Source organism: Acomys minous, assembly GCF_964271855.1.
Source record: "Acomys minous genome assembly, chromosome: 12".
In the NCBI taxonomy this organism is placed as follows: domain Eukaryota; kingdom Metazoa; phylum Chordata; class Mammalia; order Rodentia; family Muridae; genus Acomys; species Acomys minous.
Window position 1 is genome coordinate 108,723,630 of NC_140493.1, and position 17,616 is coordinate 108,741,245.

General features: G+C 52.4%; 1 protein-coding gene across 1 annotated transcript in view; it reads left to right on the forward strand.

Moving 5' to 3' along the window:
- Positions 1–12,421, forward strand: part of MGAT5B (alpha-1,6-mannosylglycoprotein 6-beta-N-acetylglucosaminyltransferase B) — a 68,040-nt gene extending 55,619 nt beyond the window's left edge. Inside the window, exons 12-17 of the mRNA XM_084749583.1 lie at positions 1,814–1,969; positions 3,436–3,582; positions 3,754–3,870; positions 9,072–9,146; positions 10,473–10,729; positions 10,981–12,421. Coding sequence (XP_084605709.1) covers positions 1,814–1,969; positions 3,436–3,582; positions 3,754–3,870; positions 9,072–9,146; positions 10,473–10,729; positions 10,981–11,179 — 951 coding nt within the window. The 3' untranslated portion in view covers positions 11,180–12,421. The remainder of the gene's footprint in view (positions 1–1,813; positions 1,970–3,435; positions 3,583–3,753; positions 3,871–9,071; positions 9,147–10,472; positions 10,730–10,980) is intronic.
- Positions 12,422–17,616: the final 5,195 nt, after the last annotated feature.

Sequence of the window (17,616 nt, forward strand, 5' to 3'; positions counted from 1 at the left end):
ATGTCGCTCAGGCCATCCTTGTTGCACTTCTCCAGAGTGTCGGGATTTTCGCACCATGCCTGGCTAAGCCTTGGTTTTAATAAAAATTGAATCGTGTCCCACTCTTCTGGTATTTTAGCCACAAAGTCCCTGTTTATCCCAAAGCCTCTGCCAGTTCCAAGGTTTTAGTTTCGCCTTGGAGTCTGTGATCTGTTTTGACTTGACTTTGCCATGTAATGGGACGTACAGATTCAAGTTTTCCCAATTCCACGTTGCCTCGCCTGGGTCCCAGGCTCAGATGGCCCCTCCCTCTCTGTGCGTGTGGATGACAAATGCCCTGGGCCATTTGTTGGATAGGCCTTTCTTTCTCCTCAGAAACCTCTTCCCTTCCGAGCACTGAGAACTGTGGGTGGAGGACTCTGTCTAGACTCAGATGTTTCATTCCCCTAATCTGTGTGGCCTTGCTGTTGGAACCATACTGTCCCCACCCTCCTGCCCCATGTAGACCTGGGGTCAGGTGCTCTGTCTGCTGATGCTGTACTTTTCCAAAGCCATTCCATCTATTGTAGGTCCTCAGCATTTCCAAGGGGTTCCAGCCTCACCCTGTTCATTTCTGTAGCAAAGCCTTCTGATTTTTGTTGTTGTTGTTGTTGTTTTTTAGCTTGGTTTTTGTTTTGTTTTAAGTGTGTTCTGGAGAATGAATATGAAAAAAAGCATAGAAATAATTTGAAGTTGCAAGCATGGTGGTGTGTTCCTTTAATCCCAGCACTCGGGAGGCAGAGGCAGGGGGATCACTGTGAATTTGAGGCCAGCCTGGACTACAAAGAGAGTTCCAGGACAGCTAGGGCAATTACACAGGGAGACTCTGTGTCCAAAAACTAAATAGCAGTAGTAGTAGTAGTAGTAGTAGTAGTCATCATCGTTGTCGTCATAGTAACAGTAATAATAATAATAATAATAATAATAATAATAATAATAATAATAATAATAATAATAATAATAATTTGAAGTCAAATCTGATGCCATTTTCTTTCAGAGAGGGTTAGTTTTAAGCCCTGGGTTATAGCTGGATCCTTAACAGTCCCAGGTCACCTTAATCATTTATAGTAGTTGAAACGACGCGGGTCAGCAGTGGCTGCTGTGAGGGCTGCTCTGGTTCACTCCCGTCAGCTAATGTCCTCACCTCCAACCCAGAACTTCCACAACCTTCTTTTTTCCTAGATGAAAGGAAGAATGGATGGATGGACAGGGAATGGACAGACGGATGGGTGGGTGGGTGGGCGGAGACATGGATGGATAAATGGGTGGAGGGATGAATGAGTTGGTGGATGAATTGGTGGGAGGATGGGTGTGGGGTGAGTGGGTGGAAAGGTGGATGGAGGGACAGGTGGATCCGTGTGGGTGGGCGGGTAAAAGGATGGACAGATGGATGGATGGACGGACAGGGTGTGCGTAGACAGATGAATGGCTGGGTTGACAGGTGGGTAGGTGGATGTGTGAGAGAGTTCCAGAGAGATCCGCAGGTCCTCAGAGCATCCAGGTTCACAGATACGGTTAAGCATTGGGTCTCCTTGGGCTTCTATGGGAAATGCTTCTATGGCTATAACCAACCCTAATGCCTCAGGCTTAGTTCAAGCCTCGCAGCCCTCACTGATGAAAAACTTGAGGGCCAGAGAGAAGATGGGACTTTGCCCAAGTCTACACAGCAAGCTGATAATCACCCCAAGACAAGCCCCTATCTTCTGACCGCAGAGCAGGGGTGCCTAACCTACCACCAGCTCTGCCTCCTGAGTGCGAGGGAAGGGCCCGTCATCGCCTCCCTCTCCCCCTGCAGGGCAAGGAGAAGTTCCTGGCCATCCTCAGCAAGTACATGGAGATCCACGGCACAGTGTACTACGAGAGCCAGCGGCCGCCCGAGGTCCCTGCCTTTGTAAAGAACCACGGCCTCCTGCCACAGCCTGAGTTCCAGCAGCTGCTACGCAAGGCCAAGGTGAGCCTCTGGCCACTGTCCCTCCCTGCAGGCCACAGCCATGGGTGACAGACATCTACCAGGCCAGCCATATCTCATGTGCTCTGCTGCCCAGAATCCTGGCAGACTCGAAGATGTCCAGCAGGCTGGCAGGCCCTCCATTGGGAAGGACTGGGGGAGGAGCATGGGGTGTCCAGTTGTCCCTGCTCAGTCCCAGCAGAGTCCTGGGGCTGGCCAGACTATAAGAGCTGCTGGGGCAGTCACATGGTCCGAGGGGATCCTGGATGAGTCTCTATAGGGGCACTTGTAGAAGCCCCCAGAGTTGGATTTCTGCAGCCACAGCTGCTACACTGGAAAGGACCCTGTGGCTGGCCCTGGAGTCCATCTGAGGCCAGAGTCTCCCTCTAGCACCCCGGCCCTCTCTGGTCTTTCCTTAGGTCTCTTAGATGTGTGTGTGTTGGGAGCAGGAAGGATGAGGTTACCCCACATAGTGGCCCCAGAGCCAGAATGACTTATTAAGAACCCTCCCGGCGGCAGCAGTATTGTTAGTTATGGGATGGATGTTACAGCATCTTGAGCAAAGGTCCTTTGGGAGGCTGGGACGTCCAAGGTGGGAACACTTGCTCCTCCCTCCTCTCCTCTCCCCAGAAGCAGAGCCTGATAGAGCAAGGAGCGGCCATTTACAAAACCTAATCAGACCGCTCCTTTTCACAACGGGGAAACTGAGGGCCCGGGAGGGTGATATCTGCTCATGGTCACAGTGCTCTCTCCATACTGTTCCTGCAGCCTATGAATGCTGGGGCTGTCCTTACCTCTGGCTTCTGGAGTCCTGGGCTGAGGTTGGCCCAGCCTCTCTGACCATTGGCTCACTCCTACCCCTCGAAGGTTTTGTTTTTTGTTGTTTTTTTTTTAACATTTATTTGTTTGGTGGGGAGCTGGGGTCATAGAAGGATTTCTGGGAGTTGGTTCTCTCCTTCCATCATGTGGGGTTCTTGGTGTTTTAAATGGCTCCGGGGTCCCAAGAGAATGACCACACAGTCCAAGGTATTTCACGGAAGGCAAAGAGTTCCATTTCTGCAGAAGGGAGCACGGCCAGGCAAGGAGTGCACTGGATTCCAAATGCAAAGGGAGCTAGAGCTCAGCCTCACAGCCTTACACAGTTGGCTAACCCGGAGCAGCTGGTTAGCAAAGAGAGCAGTCCTCAACACAGAAATACAAGAGGGGGGAAAAACAAAACGCTGACTCGGGGAGGGACTGTTCCACATGGCGTCTCTGCTAATTTCTTTGCACATAAAACTTTATTCACCTCATTTAACCCGACTGATCAAAACAAAACAAAACAAAAAAGCCCCTAGTGTATTTTTCTTTTATATTTCCCACGTGGAGGTTGCGCTCAGGTCATCAGGCTTGGTGGCAAGTGCCTCTAGCCACGGAGCCATCTTGCCTGTCCTCTGCTTCCAGCTCTTTTTTTTTTTTTTGACTTCCAGCTCTTCATAGGGTTCGGATTCCCCTATGAGGGCCCAGCACCACTGGAGGCCATCGCCAACGGCTGCATCTTCCTGCAGTCTCGCTTCAGCCCGCCCCACAGCTCCCTCAACCATGAGTTCTTCCGGGGCAAGCCCACCTCTAGGGAGGTGAGCTGAAGGGGCCTGTCCCACATCTGGGAGTCTGAGAAGGGGGTGTGTGCTTAAAGGCCCCAGAAGTGGGGACTGAGCCTTGGGGTACAGAGAGGGAAAGGGCCTGGGTGGGTATCTGAGTCCAGCCCCAGCTGCAGGCTCAAGAAAGCACCTGTTGGTCCCGGGCAGGTGTTCTCTCAGCATCCCTATGCGGAGAACTTTATTGGCAAGCCTCACGTGTGGACCGTCGACTATAACAACTCCGATGAGTTCGAAGCAGCCATCAAGGCCATCATGGATACCCAGGTGAGGCTCTGCCGCCAGCGGGCTGTGGGTCTGCCTGTAGTTGGAAGGAGGAACTTCCTAGAAGCTCTCGTTCAGGCTTGCAGAGACGGCTCAGTCCTTTTCCTGATAAAACACAGCCCTAAATAGGGCCATAGGGACTAGAAAAGGAGGCACAGGTCCCCACGTCCCAACTCTCCTCGGCAGCGAGCAACCTGCACTCTTTTCCCTGGCACCTAGCTGTGCATCAGAAGTCGTGCACTGAGCGCCTGGAGGACCAGGCCCTGTAAGCATGCTTGGTTAGGAGCGGAGCGGGTGTGCTCAGGGTGAGCCCCGCCATAGGCGTGGGTTGATCTGTACCTTTTGAGCCCGCAGTCAGTAACTGTAATTGCATACAGCTGTTCTGAGGACGCTGCCTGGCTACAAGTTGTAGCTCAGCAAGCCTGGCTGGGCTAAGCCTGTGGGTCTGGCATTGATGTCCTACAGCACTGGTCCAGGTACTGCCTATTGGATACCAAGAGCAGAACACTGGGGCTCCTTTAGCGAGCGTGGAGGCCTGGTGTGTGTGCATGTGAGGTGAGGAAGGCTGCACCCAAGCAGCAGATACTGTCTCAGCTCCTAGTCACTAGCACTTCACTCCAAGAAAACTTACTCTTTTTTAAAGTATTTATTTTATTCTCCCCCCCCCCCGTGTGTGTGTGTGTGTGTGTGTGTGTGTGTGTGTGTGTGTGTGTGTGTGTGTGTGCGTGTGCGTGTGCGCACGCGCATGAGTAGGAGTGCTCTCAGAGACCAGGAGGAGGGTATCAGATCCCCTGGACTTACAGGCAGTTGTCAGCCACTGATGTGGGTGCTGCAAACAAGACTCAGGTTCTCTGCAAGAGCATCAGACACTTTAAAGCAAGATTTGGCCAGACATGGTGGCACCCACCTTTAATCCCAGCACTCCTGAGGCAGAAGCAGGTGGATCTCTGTGAGGTCAAGGTCAGCCTGATCTACAAAGTTCCAGGACAGCAGAGGCTACACAGAAAAACCCTGTCTCAAAAAAAACAAAACAAATCAGAAAAAGGAAATTGTTTCTTTTTATTTTATGTGTATTAATGTTTTGCCTGCATGTATGTCTGTGCTTCTGGTGCCCACAAGGGTCCCCTGGAACTGGAGTTACAGACAGTTTTGAACCTCTTGCAAGACCAGCCAGTACTGGTAACCACTGAGCCATCTCTCCAGCTTTCCCAAGAGAACTTATTTTTTTAAAATGTACTGGCCTGAACGTTTCCTGAGGTTTCCATCCATCTTGGTGGGGAGGGTGTGGCAGAGGGGAGCAGATCACGTGATGGACAGGAAGCAGTGGGAATGTCTGAGTGTGGTCACTGACGCTCCCCTTGTCCCCTTTCATTCCGTCTGGGCCAGTCAGGTAGCTCTGTCCCTTATCTTCTTTGGAAACACGCTCAGACACACTCACAGCTGTACTTCCTTGACTTCCAAGCAGATGACCGTGGGAGGGCACAGCACAGGGAGTCACTTCTGCTGGTGCCAAAGGGAGAGAATGTCTTACTATTTACCCTCTGGGTCTAGCTTTTTCTTGTTGTTGTTGTTGTTGTTGTTGTTTTAAGATATTTATTTATTTATTTATTTATTTTATGTATGAGTGTTCTATTTGCTTGCACACCTGCATGCCAGAAGAGGGCATCAGATCCTAGTTTAGATGGTTGTGAGCCACCATGTGGTTGCTGGGAATTGAACTCAGCACCTCTGGAAGCGCAGACATCTCCCCAGCCCTAGTTTTTTTGTTGTTGTTGTTTTGTTTTGTTTTGTTTTGTGTTTTGTTTTGTTTTGTTTTAAAACATGATGATCTGTTCAGTTTTGTTAGTCAAAACAAAACAAAATTAAAGCAAAAGGATGAAGGAGTCCAGTAGGTGTCCATCTCAGGGGAACCCCAAAGCAGCTAGAGGCTGCAGCCCCCAACCCCGTCTTCCCTTCTAGCACAAAGGGCTCAGTTATCAGGAAGACCCACTCCCTTGGGAAGCTAAGGGTTGGAAGTTCCAGGCTACCCTGGGCTACACAGTGAGACTGTTTCAGGAAAACCAAACCAAACCATCAAGTGGGGGTGGGTCAGGGGCATGCGGGTGGGGGGGGGATGGGATTGTTAGGTGGGGGGGCGGGTGGAGCTTACAGCACAGAGCCCCACCCAGCCACTCTTGCAGATTCCTTAGGGCCAACTATGGCCCTGCATTTCAAACAGGCTCTCTGGGTAACTCTGGCTGTTGTTTCAGAAGACAGGTTTAGTGGCAGCTGGGTGGGTCCCAGGGGAATGTGGTGCCCACGAGGGAATAAATAGTTGTTTGTTCTGCAAGTGTGAGGTCTTTCAGCCTTCAGCGAGGGAGGGAGGAGGAGCCAGGAGGCTAGCCAGCGAGACGCCCCACCCTGAAGAAAACACACAGTCCAGATGGGGCCCATTCCCAGAGAGAGTCAGACAGGAGGCGAGGAGCTACCTCTGCGTGACCTCCCACACCACCCATTTTCTGCAGGACTGGGACTCAGACTTGTCACTAACAGACAGATGACAGCACTCCGTAATTTGACCCAGTGGGGTCATCTCTGGCTGCTGTCCCAGGTAGAAGCTTTGAGCAAGCTGGCTGGGCTGGCCTGGGATGCCCTTCACACGGGGGACCTTTGAGATGCCAGTGATTGGGCAGGGGTGGGGGCTATTTGCCATCACTCTGGAGCAGAGCAGCTTCATGTGGAGAGAAATCTCTCTCTCTCCCCCCCAGGCTGGTTGCTTAAAACCCTGATTCCAAACCTTTCCCTCCAACCCCTGAGGGGCATCTAAGACCATTGCTCAGCTGCTCCTTAAGCGCTGCTCAGATAGCAGCTGGCTGCAGATTGTCCCAGAACAGGGTGGGACAGGACTGTGGGAAGCATAAGTCTGAGAAGAGGTGCTGGTGGACGTGAGTGACATGGCAGCTGAGTGTGGCCTCAAGATGAGGAAACCCACCCTTAATGCCTGGAAGTCAGTCCTGGGACAGGTCAGAACAGTACCATATTGCTTCGAGAGTCAAAGAGAGCAGTGGCCGTCGCCTCTTGGGTTTGCTTAGATATTGTTGACACAAGACAGGAAGGACTCTCACCTCAAAGAGATTATCTTAGAACCAAATATGAGTGGTGTTAGCCCAAGAATACAGATTCAAGTGACCCCAAAGACCATGTTCCCAGGCGGTAAGAGTTTTGTGAGGCGTCTTTAGGGGCAGCACAGAAGATGGCGGCTCTTCATACTTCAGATACACTGGTGGCACTGTCAGGTGGGCAAGTCCCTGAAAAGCAGGGCCCATGGCAGGTCTCAGCACTAGCTCATGCTATTCTTAGCTTTTGGGTTGGTGGGAGTCAAGAGTCTGCTTTGAGATGCTCGTTCCAGAGCTTTCACATCACAGTCACAAGGATGTTAGGTCAGACATAGAGGTGGCTTTTAGGGGGACAAAAGATAGCTCAAGGTGATTGGGCCGCATCTACACATTCCAGCTCTTCATAACTCTCCTGATTGGTTAGTCAGCCTGGTGGATCTTGAAGTACTTGTGGCTTCTCTCCCTGCTGGGAACATCACAGTGTCAAGGGTGGACCCTTGGCTAGCTGGTGCAGCAAAGGATTCTGGCCCTAGGAGCAGAGCCTAGCACAGCCCGACTCGGTGTTCTAAGGTCACCCGTCCTGCCAAGGAGGGAGGACGCAGGCTTGGGCAACACTGTCCAATTTTACTGTTAATTGTTGTTTTGCTGGTTTATTTATCAGTTGTGTGTTTATTATGTGTATTGTGTATGTTGTGTGTGTTGTATGTTTTGTTCACATTGTATGTGTTTTATATGTTGTGTTTTTTGTGTATATGTAGTGTGGATTTTATATGTAGGTTGCATGGTATGTGTACTTGTATGTGTGTCCGAACATGTCTGCAGGGTTATGTGGAGATCCAAGGTCAACATCAAGTTTCTTTCCCTTTTTTTTAAATTTTTGCTTTTTGTTTTTCAAGACAGGGTGTCTCTGCGTAGCCTTGGCTGTCCTGGACTCATTTTGTAGACCAGGCTGGCCTCGAACTTAGCTCTCTGCTTGCCTCTGCCTCCGGAGTGCTGGAATCAAAGAGATGTGTCACCACACTCAGCCATTTTTCCTCTGGTAATCACCACCTTTTTTTTTCTTTAACAAAAATTACTTTTTACTTTTTATATTTATTTTGTGTGCAAGACTATTTTACCTGCACACGTGTATGTGTAATGTATACCACATGCCTTGGTACCTACAGACGTCAGAAGAGGGTGCTGGCTCCTGCTGGTGTATTTGTAAAATCTATTTTTACTTTTGGTTCCTTAAATCTCTTTCTCCCTTCTCCACTCCAATCCCTTCCGACACCCCAGCACCAGGTAGGAGAGAAAGAAAGTTAGGGGGGCCATAGTTTTCCTTAGCTGCTTCCTGCTGTTTAGGGTTGGTCATAGGGTTCCTTGGGGCAAGTCCAATCCTCGGTTCAGGATATCTCTGACTTCTGTTCCATCGCAGCAGCAGGTGGAGGAAGTGCCAGCAGCCTTCTTCTTTCTTGGAGTCCCCAGTCTCCCTCTCCCTCTCTCTGCCCCCCTCCCCCATCTGGCTTTTATCCCCACTGACAAAGACACTTCTGCAATATGTCCCTTCCTATCACGCGCCCTCTCAGGAGGCAGTTGTCAGCTGTGGACTAACCGGAGCAGCCCTCATATCCCACACCTGGGATTAAAACAAAAACATGTTTACGTATAACCCAAAACTTCCACAACAGGCTCCCCCAGAACTGTAGTTAGGGATAGCTGGGTGCCTCCATGTGGGTGCTGGGAATCTAACCTGGGTCCTGTGCAAGAGCAGCAAGTGCTCTTGACCACTGAGCTGTCGCTCCAGCCCCCACCAAGGATGGGTAGCTCAGGATGGCCCAGGGGGAGGTGACGCCTCAGACGGGATGAAGTGCTGGGCTTTGCAGAGAGGAGAGGAGTGGGGTAGCAGAGAGAGAGAAACAAAGCCCGAGTGAGGTGGGGCCTGAGGACCAGACTGTGTGGATTCTAAACCAACACCTCAGTGGGTAATCTGGGACCAGGCAGTGTGAGCGAGCAGAGGGGCCAAGTGGCTGCTTGGCTGCTTTTGGGTCTGAGAGGCCAATCTGATCTCTGGTGCTGAGCGTGGGTATGGCCCCAGCAGCCAGGTCCCTCTGCCTATGTCTCCCACAGGTAGACCCTTATCTGCCCTACGAGTATACCTGTGTAGGGATGCTGGAACGGATCCACGCCTATATCCAGCACCAGGTAGGTCACCCTGTGTCCTCCACCCGAGGGACCCTAAAGCTTATCACATCAGAGTTGGGGCCATGCTGGTACAGACAGTGGCTACAGTCACAGATATCAACCCAGACCCTACTTCAGAGACCTAGAAAACAGAAACTAGTTTTTTTTTTTTTTTTTTTTGAGACAGGGTTTCTCTGTGTTAACCTTGGCTGTCCTGGACTCGCTTTGTACACCAGGCTGGCCTCAAATTCACAGCGATCCACCTGCCTCTCCCTCCTGAGTGCTGGGATTAAAGGCGTGCGCCACCACGCCTGACCCGGAAACTAGTCTTTTAGACATCATTTCTGATAACTGAGCTAATAGAACAGACAGTATCTCCCTCCACTCTCCCCGCAAAGGAATCAGTGAATGGGGGGGGGCTGTTCTTGTGTAGGCTCAGCCATGCTGTACAGCCCCAGTGAGCAAGTATCTGACAGGCAGCCATCTTCTCCCCAGCCCCGAACAGAATGCACAGTAAGTAGCTAGCCAGCGAAGCACAGGTCAGGAGACCTCCCTGATCCCCGCGACCTGAGGTGCCACAAGCTGCAGGTGAGCAGTGCTCTGTCAGACCCAGGTAGAACAGGAAGCCAGAAACAGGAAGCCAGAAGATGCAGAGCTATAGTGCTTGAGACCCTGGGGACAGCGGCTGTGGCTGTTAGATTTAGGTAGATGTGTATGTCTTTGGATCTTGCCCAGCCACAGGCATCAGGACCTGGAGACTGGTTCTGAGCTGTCCTTCTACAGATCTGGGGCCCCAGAAAGACCCAGTGGGAGTCATAGCAAGGGGCGCAAGGCCAGAGCCACAAACCTACGGCTCCCCACTCATTCACGTGTCGCCACCAAAGTGGATGTCCTCAAAGCTCACAGAAACAGTACTCGCCTGGAGCTAGGGCCCCCGAGAAGAGCATCGGAGGCCAGCACAAGGCTCTGTCCCCACGCTGAGCAGGGCTCGTGGGTCTCAAGTGGAAGCCCTGAATCTGACCCCAGAAATGAGGTCATGCAGGGTAGACAGCTCCCAAACAAGTGTGAGTTCAAAGCCCACCTCTGCCATTCAGTTGTGAGTCCCTGGCATATGCCCTGGCTTCAGCCTCTACTCTTTCTGCAATATTTAGCATCCATCCATTCAACGGGCAACTTTCTATTATGGGAATAATGCTTGAGGTCACTTGGCATTCAGTAAGTGCCCAGTGGTGGCTCAGATCTCATCATAGATGGATTGTGAGCCACTATGTGGTTGCCAGGAGTTGAACTCGGGACCTCTGGAAGAACAGAGCCATCTCTCCAACCCCACTTCTCTTTTCTTGACAGGACTTCTGTGCAGGTCCAAGCCCGGTCCCACCAGGGGCCCGCACCGCCCAGAGTCCCTTTGTCTTAGCCCCCAATGCCACCCACCTGGAGTGGGCCCAGAACATCAGCTCTGTACCGGGAGCCTGGCCCCCTACCCACTCTCTGCGGGCCTGGCTGGCGGCCCCCGGGAGGGCCTGCACGGACGCCTGCCTGGACCACGGGCTAGTCTGTGAACCTTCCTTCTTCCCCTTCCTCAACAGCCAAGATGCGTTCCTCAAGTGAGTCTGAGCCCCTGCCTGTCTGCCCGGCTTCCCTGTAGATGGGGGCTCAATGCTTTTGAATCAGCCCAGCCTGTGTGGGCATCTCTCCCGCTGGGTTACCAAAACTCCATCCCCACCAGGCCCATCGCTTCTCTGAGCTCTGACAGATGGATTCAAGACTGTGTCCTCTCAGGGAGGGGGTGAGCCATGCCAGGCTGGGGGCAGCTATCACCTTACGGAGAGTGATGATGCTCATGTCACCTTTGCAGGCTGCAGGTGCCCTGTGACAGCACAGAGTGGGAGATGCATCACTTGTACCCGGCCTTTGCCCAACCCGGCCAAGAGTGCTACCTACAGAAAGAGCCGCTGCTCTTCAGCTGTGCCGGTGCCAGCACCAAGTACCAGAGGCTCTGCCCATGCCGTGACTTCCGTAAGGGCCAGGTGGCCTTGTGCCAGAGCTGCCTGTGAGGCCGGAGCCACCCTGCACAGCACCTGCCCACCTGCGGTTGGCAAGCACCAGCACTTTTCTGAGCCCCAGCTATGCTCACTGAGTGTCTCCTGGCTGCAGCTTCCCGCGGCCAAGGCTGGGAAGGGGAGGCTCAGGAGGTAGTAGATCCATCCTAGAGACTCGAGGCCAAGCAGCTGGGCTGACCTACCTGTCCAGTGGGCCCAGGAGCACGTGAATGGCAGCCCCTGGCTTTCTGAGGTCTGGACCAGCTGGAGACATCGTCCTGGCCGTTCTTGGGTCTAGGCTAGGCCTTCCGATCCACAAGGTTAGGAACATGGCTGTGTTCCCAGAGGTGTCAAGGGATGGGGTGTAACAGCCACAGCCACACCTGCTCTGAGGGCCACACCCCCTTATGAGACATCAATTTAGGCAGGGCCAGTAGGGTCCTCTGCAGCTGTTGGGGTGAGCAAAGGGACAGAGAACTCAGGGAGGCTGCGGGTGGGGGAATCTAGCCCCCCTCCTGGTCTGCCCGCTCTGTTCCTCACTCTTGCTTCCTCGGGCCTCTTCTCAGACCCAGTTCTGGCTTGACCTGAGTCTGGTCTGCAGCATCCATCTCTGTCCCCTCCAGGGGCCAGCTCCACCCCAGCCTCTGATAGTGGGCCCCAGAACCCACCACGGCATCCTCTGACACCACTCCCTACTTTCCCGTATCTTATGCCGGCCAGGCTGAGATGAAGTTTCACCCACGGTACACTTGGCTGGTTGTGCTACACAGCTCCACCAGACGTCCCATGGCTCCCACCCATCTAGGTCCCATCTCGCCCCTCCCCTCCTGCTTCCCCAACCTCAGGCCACTTCAGTATACTCAGACTTCAGTACCCATCTCTATGTGGCATGCCCGCCAGTCCAGGGTAACTCTTCCCCCAACCCCCGCCAGGGCCTGCCAAGTCTAGCCAGGCCTCCAGGAACACTGCCATTGCTCGTGTGTGGCCCACCCCCAGCCTCATGAAAGCAGGCCTCCTGGGCCCAGACAGTTGTAGGAAGGGACCGTCCTGCGTGGGACTTGCCGGTGGTCCCTGGCCTGGTTGGCCCCTGTGGCAGCAGAACCCAGGGCAGCAAGAGACCTGTGGGTCCAATGATCTGACTGTCAGAGGAAAGCAATAGAGACACTCTTCTCTCTCTCTCTCTCTCTCTCTCTCTCTCTTTTTTTTTAAAGATTTATTTCTTGAAATAAATATTTTATTGGGATGTGAGATGGTAAAGAAGAAATGTGATTTTTTTTTCTTTTCCCAGAACCCTCAGGGCTCACTCAGCCTAGGGGGGGACTGGCTGGAGTCCCCAGACACTGCTCTCTGTTGATGAGACATGGCAGTAAGGGCTGGAAAATAAAGTGCTGCCTGCACCCAGAAGTCCTCACATCTCTGTGACCACAGGACCCTCTTGGCAGTGTGTCCTGCCATGCCCACCTGCCTCAGCTGGCCTCCCAGCAGAATGTGGAGGTGTGAGGCCAGAGAGCATCAGCCCGCTGTGGAAGGGCTTGAGGTCCCTCCTCAGAGATGGGCTGGTGCTTCTTGGGGTTCGCTGCGTGTAGTACTCTGGGCTGGGGCCATGATGTCCTGTATGCCGGCCACCCTGCTCCTGTGTTCCAGGTGAGCAAACAGGCCCACAAAGTTAAAAAACACCCCAGGTCACACACAGCTTGTGACATCAGGACCATATCAAAGCTGCCATGAGAACCTGGGTCCTTGGTTTTGTGTGTGGCTCAAATACATACAGACAAGCTATAGTCAGGGAGTATATATCCCTCCTTCCAGCCAGGGATTCTCCACAGGGGCAGTTTTATTCCCTGAAGCAGTCCAGGCATGACACGTCCTGAGTTGGGGGGGGATGGCTCGTTACCTGGCAGCCAGTGGGTGCAATCATGGGATGCAGGTCAGGTCAGCTTCCTGCAATTCACGAGACCCCTACACACAAACCCCACCCCCCCACCCCCACACAGAGAACCATCTGACCCACGGCACTTTGCGGTCAAGGTGAACCAGCCGTGCTCTAGCCCAGTGGCTCTCACTTGAGCACGTCTTGGTCACCAGCATCCCAGTTTCCCAGCTCAGCCCAGAGTGGTGACGTGAGTGGAGACGCTTGAGTCTTTGATGGGCTTCCAGGAGCTGGAGCTGCTGCCGCCGCCGCCCCACAGCCTGAGCTTTGAGAATCACTGGTCTAGACCAAGTGAGTCCTGGAGGTGTTTCCAGTATGGTGATGGTTGTCCCACTTACACAGCCCAGGCTATGTAGCAAAGGATGACTTGTAAGTTCTGATTCTCCTGCCTCCAGCCCATGCTGGGATTACAGGTGTGCAACAGCACCCTCAGTTTCTTTCTTTCTCTCTTTCTTTTTTTGGGTGGGGGGTTCGAGACAGGGTTTCTCTGTGTAACCTTGGCTGTCCTGGAGTCCCTTTGTAGACCAGGCTGGCCTCGAACTCACAGCAATCCGCCTGCCTCTGCCTCCTGAGTGCTGGGATTAAAGGCGTGGTTCACCCTCAGTTTCATTCAGTGCCCGGGATCAAAGCCAGGGCTTCACGTGTGCAGAGCCACATGCCCAGCCCAAATAGTCTCCCAGGGGCCCATGGGGTGGTAGTGAGATTTTGTAAGTCATTTTTTAGATGCCCAGAATCTTCACACTGGCCGTGATGGGTACATTACAGCACAGAGATTCACTTCATGTCAGCCCCTCCCAGTCCAGGCCCATGGCCAGCCTCCCTGGAGCCCATATGGGTAGCAACTCAAGTGTCAGCCTGTCCCTGTGCCTGTCCCAGCATTTGACAGCAATGTGGGTGCTCAGGGCTGAGCAGGGCCCTGCCTCCAGTTTGCCTCGGCTCAGGGAAATAATTAATAATAATGAATGAAAAATTGAATTCATTGAGAACCATTTACTACAGAAGGCCTCAGGGCACATGGCAGTCCAGTGTAATTAGAAGTGGCATCTTTTAAGCTTTGGTTTGGAGTGGAAGCCAGCACCGATGCCCAGCAGCCCCTTCAGTTTTGTGGAGGAGCCTGGGGTTGGGGGAGAGGCCTAACCTGGAGGGTCAGGAGGGTCTAGTGAAGAGGCCCAAGGTCAGGATGGGCCTCTGAGATGCCCCAGCTGAGCCCCCAGCAGGCAACCGGAAAGGCTGGAGGCAGGGGCCATCCTCACGAAGGAACAGGCCAAAGCTACTGCTGCGAAACTCAGACCCTCACCTGGGTCCCTGAGGAACAGGGGTAGCAGCCATCCTGTGTGAGAACCCTGTGTTAAACACCCCAAATGGAAAGGCTGCATGCAGATATCTTCTGTGAAGGGCACAGAAGACAGCCTAAGCCCAAAGTTGCTGCAGGCTAAGAGCCATTCTCCAGGGATGAGCTAAGATGGAGAGACAACCACAGAGGTGTCCAGATAGCACCGGTTCAGACCAGCCGCTGACTCCTAAGTCTTTTTGAAAAGACTTGGAAGAAGGAAGGCTGCCTTCGGATGACATGGAGGACCCATGACAGAGGTTAGACCGGGGTCATCTTCACCTCTGAGCAAATCCACCTGTCTCCACATGAGACCAGTCTGACGACTACAAGCCCAGGTTCTGTTTCCCTGTCCACCAACCTCCTCCTGGGCCCAGATAGTTCCCATGACATAAGAGCCCACATCTGGGGACTGGAGAGATGGCTCAGTGGTAAGAGCAGTGCTCTTAAGGAAGACCCAAATTCAGTTCCCAGCACATCCGACTGCTCACAATTGCCTGTAACTCCAGGAGATCTGACTCCCTCTGCTGGCCTCTGCAGGTACTCACACTCATGTGCACATACACACAGACACAAGATACACACACACACAATGTTCTTTGGGGTTTTTTTTTTTGTTGTTGTTGTTGTTGGTTTTTTTTTTTTTGAGACAGGGTTTCTCTGTGTAGCCCTGGCTGTCCTGGACTCACTTTGTAGACCAGGCTGGCCTCAAACTCACAGTAATCTGCCTGCCTCTGCCTCCTGAGTACTGGGATTAAAGGCATGTGCCACCACCGCCCAGCATTTGATTTTTGTTTTTAAAGAATCCTATCTGGCAATGGTGGCACATGCCTTTAATCCCAGAACTCAGGAGGCAGAGACAGGCAGATCTCTGAGTTCAAGGCCAGCCTGGTTACACAGTGAGTTCCAGGACAGCACAGTAAGAATCTGTCTCAAAACAACCCACTTTTTGGGTAAGGCTGGAAGCTAGCAAGTAACCTCTGGTAGAAGGTGGCCAGGAGGGGCAGGAAATAAGAAGAGATCATGTTCTCAAAGCCAGTGCTAACTCTCTGGAGCCCCTGCAATTTCCATCTTATTTTAATAAAAGACATAAACTGAAGCCATGGTGGGGTGTAGTGGCCCTCACCTGTAATCCCAGCACTCAGCAAGTAGAGGGAGGAGCTGCAGGAGTTCAAGGTTATCCTCAGCTGCAGAGCAAGATGGAGGCCAGCCTGGACTACATGAGGACCTGCCTCCAAAAACAAAAGGCCAAAGTCGGTGCAGGCCAGAGGGAATGGATTCAGCGCTAATTCTGGAAACTTCCAAACAGCTGTCTTGGCCTTTGAAGTGAAGTGCTGTTTCTGTCTGCCCATTCATTCATCCATTCATCAATGAAAAAGCAATTTCTGAGCTCCTAGCCCAGCTGGCTCTGTGTGCAAGCTGGAGATGAGCTCCCAGCCCCCCACCCCTGGAGCAGAGCAGAGGCCTCACCCCATCAAGTCTCAGTGCTAAAAAAAAAAAAAAAAATGCATTCAGTAATGATGAAAATAGTAATTTCCTGTTTTAATTATTCAGTAGAAATTAATGAAAATATAAGAGAAACCTCTGAAATGGGGTGATGTCAAAGAAGGGGAGGACAGGAAGGAGCAGAAGCCCAGCCCCTCCTTAGTCCAGTCAGCATGGGGTGTTCCTGACCAGTCTGTATCAGGAGCCATGCTGATGGGGGGGGGGGCAGGGCAGGGCAAAAGAACTCACAACCCACAGGGGACAGACCACCCCACTGAACAATAAAACCACAGTGGGCCTGAGGCTGTGGCTCTGTACCCAGGAGGAGGCTGGGATGGAGGGGAAAGAAAGGCTTCTGAGGTGTTCTAGTTCATCCTGTTGCTAGGACAGATGCTGTGATACTTAGGGGAGAAAGGGTTTATGGGAACTTCCAAGCCACAGCTGGAACAGGCAGGGCTACTCCACCCAGCACAGCCTCTGACCAAGTGGATGCTGGGTGTGAAGATGTTGTGCTCGTTGTAGCTCAGTCGATCAGCACCCAACAGCCCAGCTGGGTCCACTGCTCTCTGCGGAGTCATCTCAGCACGTTTGCAAATTCATCTGATCTCCCCAGCTGACAGCATACCTGTTTCCAGAATTCTCCTTTGAACACTGGGTTCCAACGTCTTGTCTGTTCCCTCACAAATTAACAAGTTACATAAACCCTCTGATGCCTGTTCATTTTCTATTTGATGGAACCATAATATTCCCTTTATAAAAATGACTTGGCTGCTGGGCGGGGGTGGCGCACGCCTTTAATCCCAGCACTCGGGAGGCAGAGGCAGGCGGATCACTGTGAGCTCGAAGCCAGCCTGGTCTACAAAGTGTGTCTACAACAGCCAAAGCTACACAGAGAAACCCTGTCTCAGACAACCTTAAAAACAAAACAAAACAAAACAGCTGGGCATGGTGGTGCATGCCTTTAATCCCAGCACTCGGGAGGCAAAGGCAGGCAGATCGCTGTGAGTTCGAGGCCAGCCTGGTCTACAAAGCAAGTCCAGGACAGCCAAGGCTACACAGAGAAACCCTGTCTCAAAAAACCAAAAAACAAACAAACAAACAAACAAAACAAAACAAAAATCTGGCAATGTCTTCCAGCCCTCAGGGCTCATAAAACCCTTTCATGTTGCAGATCAAGAACACAGAAACACACAGGAGCTGACACCAAATCGCCCAGGCAGGCGTGGCAGGGCTAGATTTGAAGCCTGGGATCTCCAGTGTGCTGGCCTTGCCCTGCTGCTGTAAAGGAGATGTGTGACCTCTGACCTGTCATCTTAGCCTGGGTCCACGCTGTAAACTAGGAATGTTAATGATGGGTGAGACTGGGACAGTCTAGAAAAGAGAAAAGGGTGGAGGCTTGTGGAAAGGAGCTTTGTTAGGACAGAGAGAGACACACGCACACATGACCACAGTCACATGACCTCAGGCAGTCCCAAACATGCCAAGAGGTGGGAGAGATGAGAAGAAATGGCCATCGTGTACGGCGTGATGGAGATCCTGAAGGGAGAGACAGACTTCTTAGCTCCAGAAAATAAAGAGGGTTTTGACTGGATGTTTTTTTTTTTATCAACTTGACACAAGCTAGAGTCATCTGAGAAGAGGAAACCTCAATTGGGAAAATGCCTACATAAGACTGGCCTGGCCGGGCGTGGTGGCGCATGCCTGTAA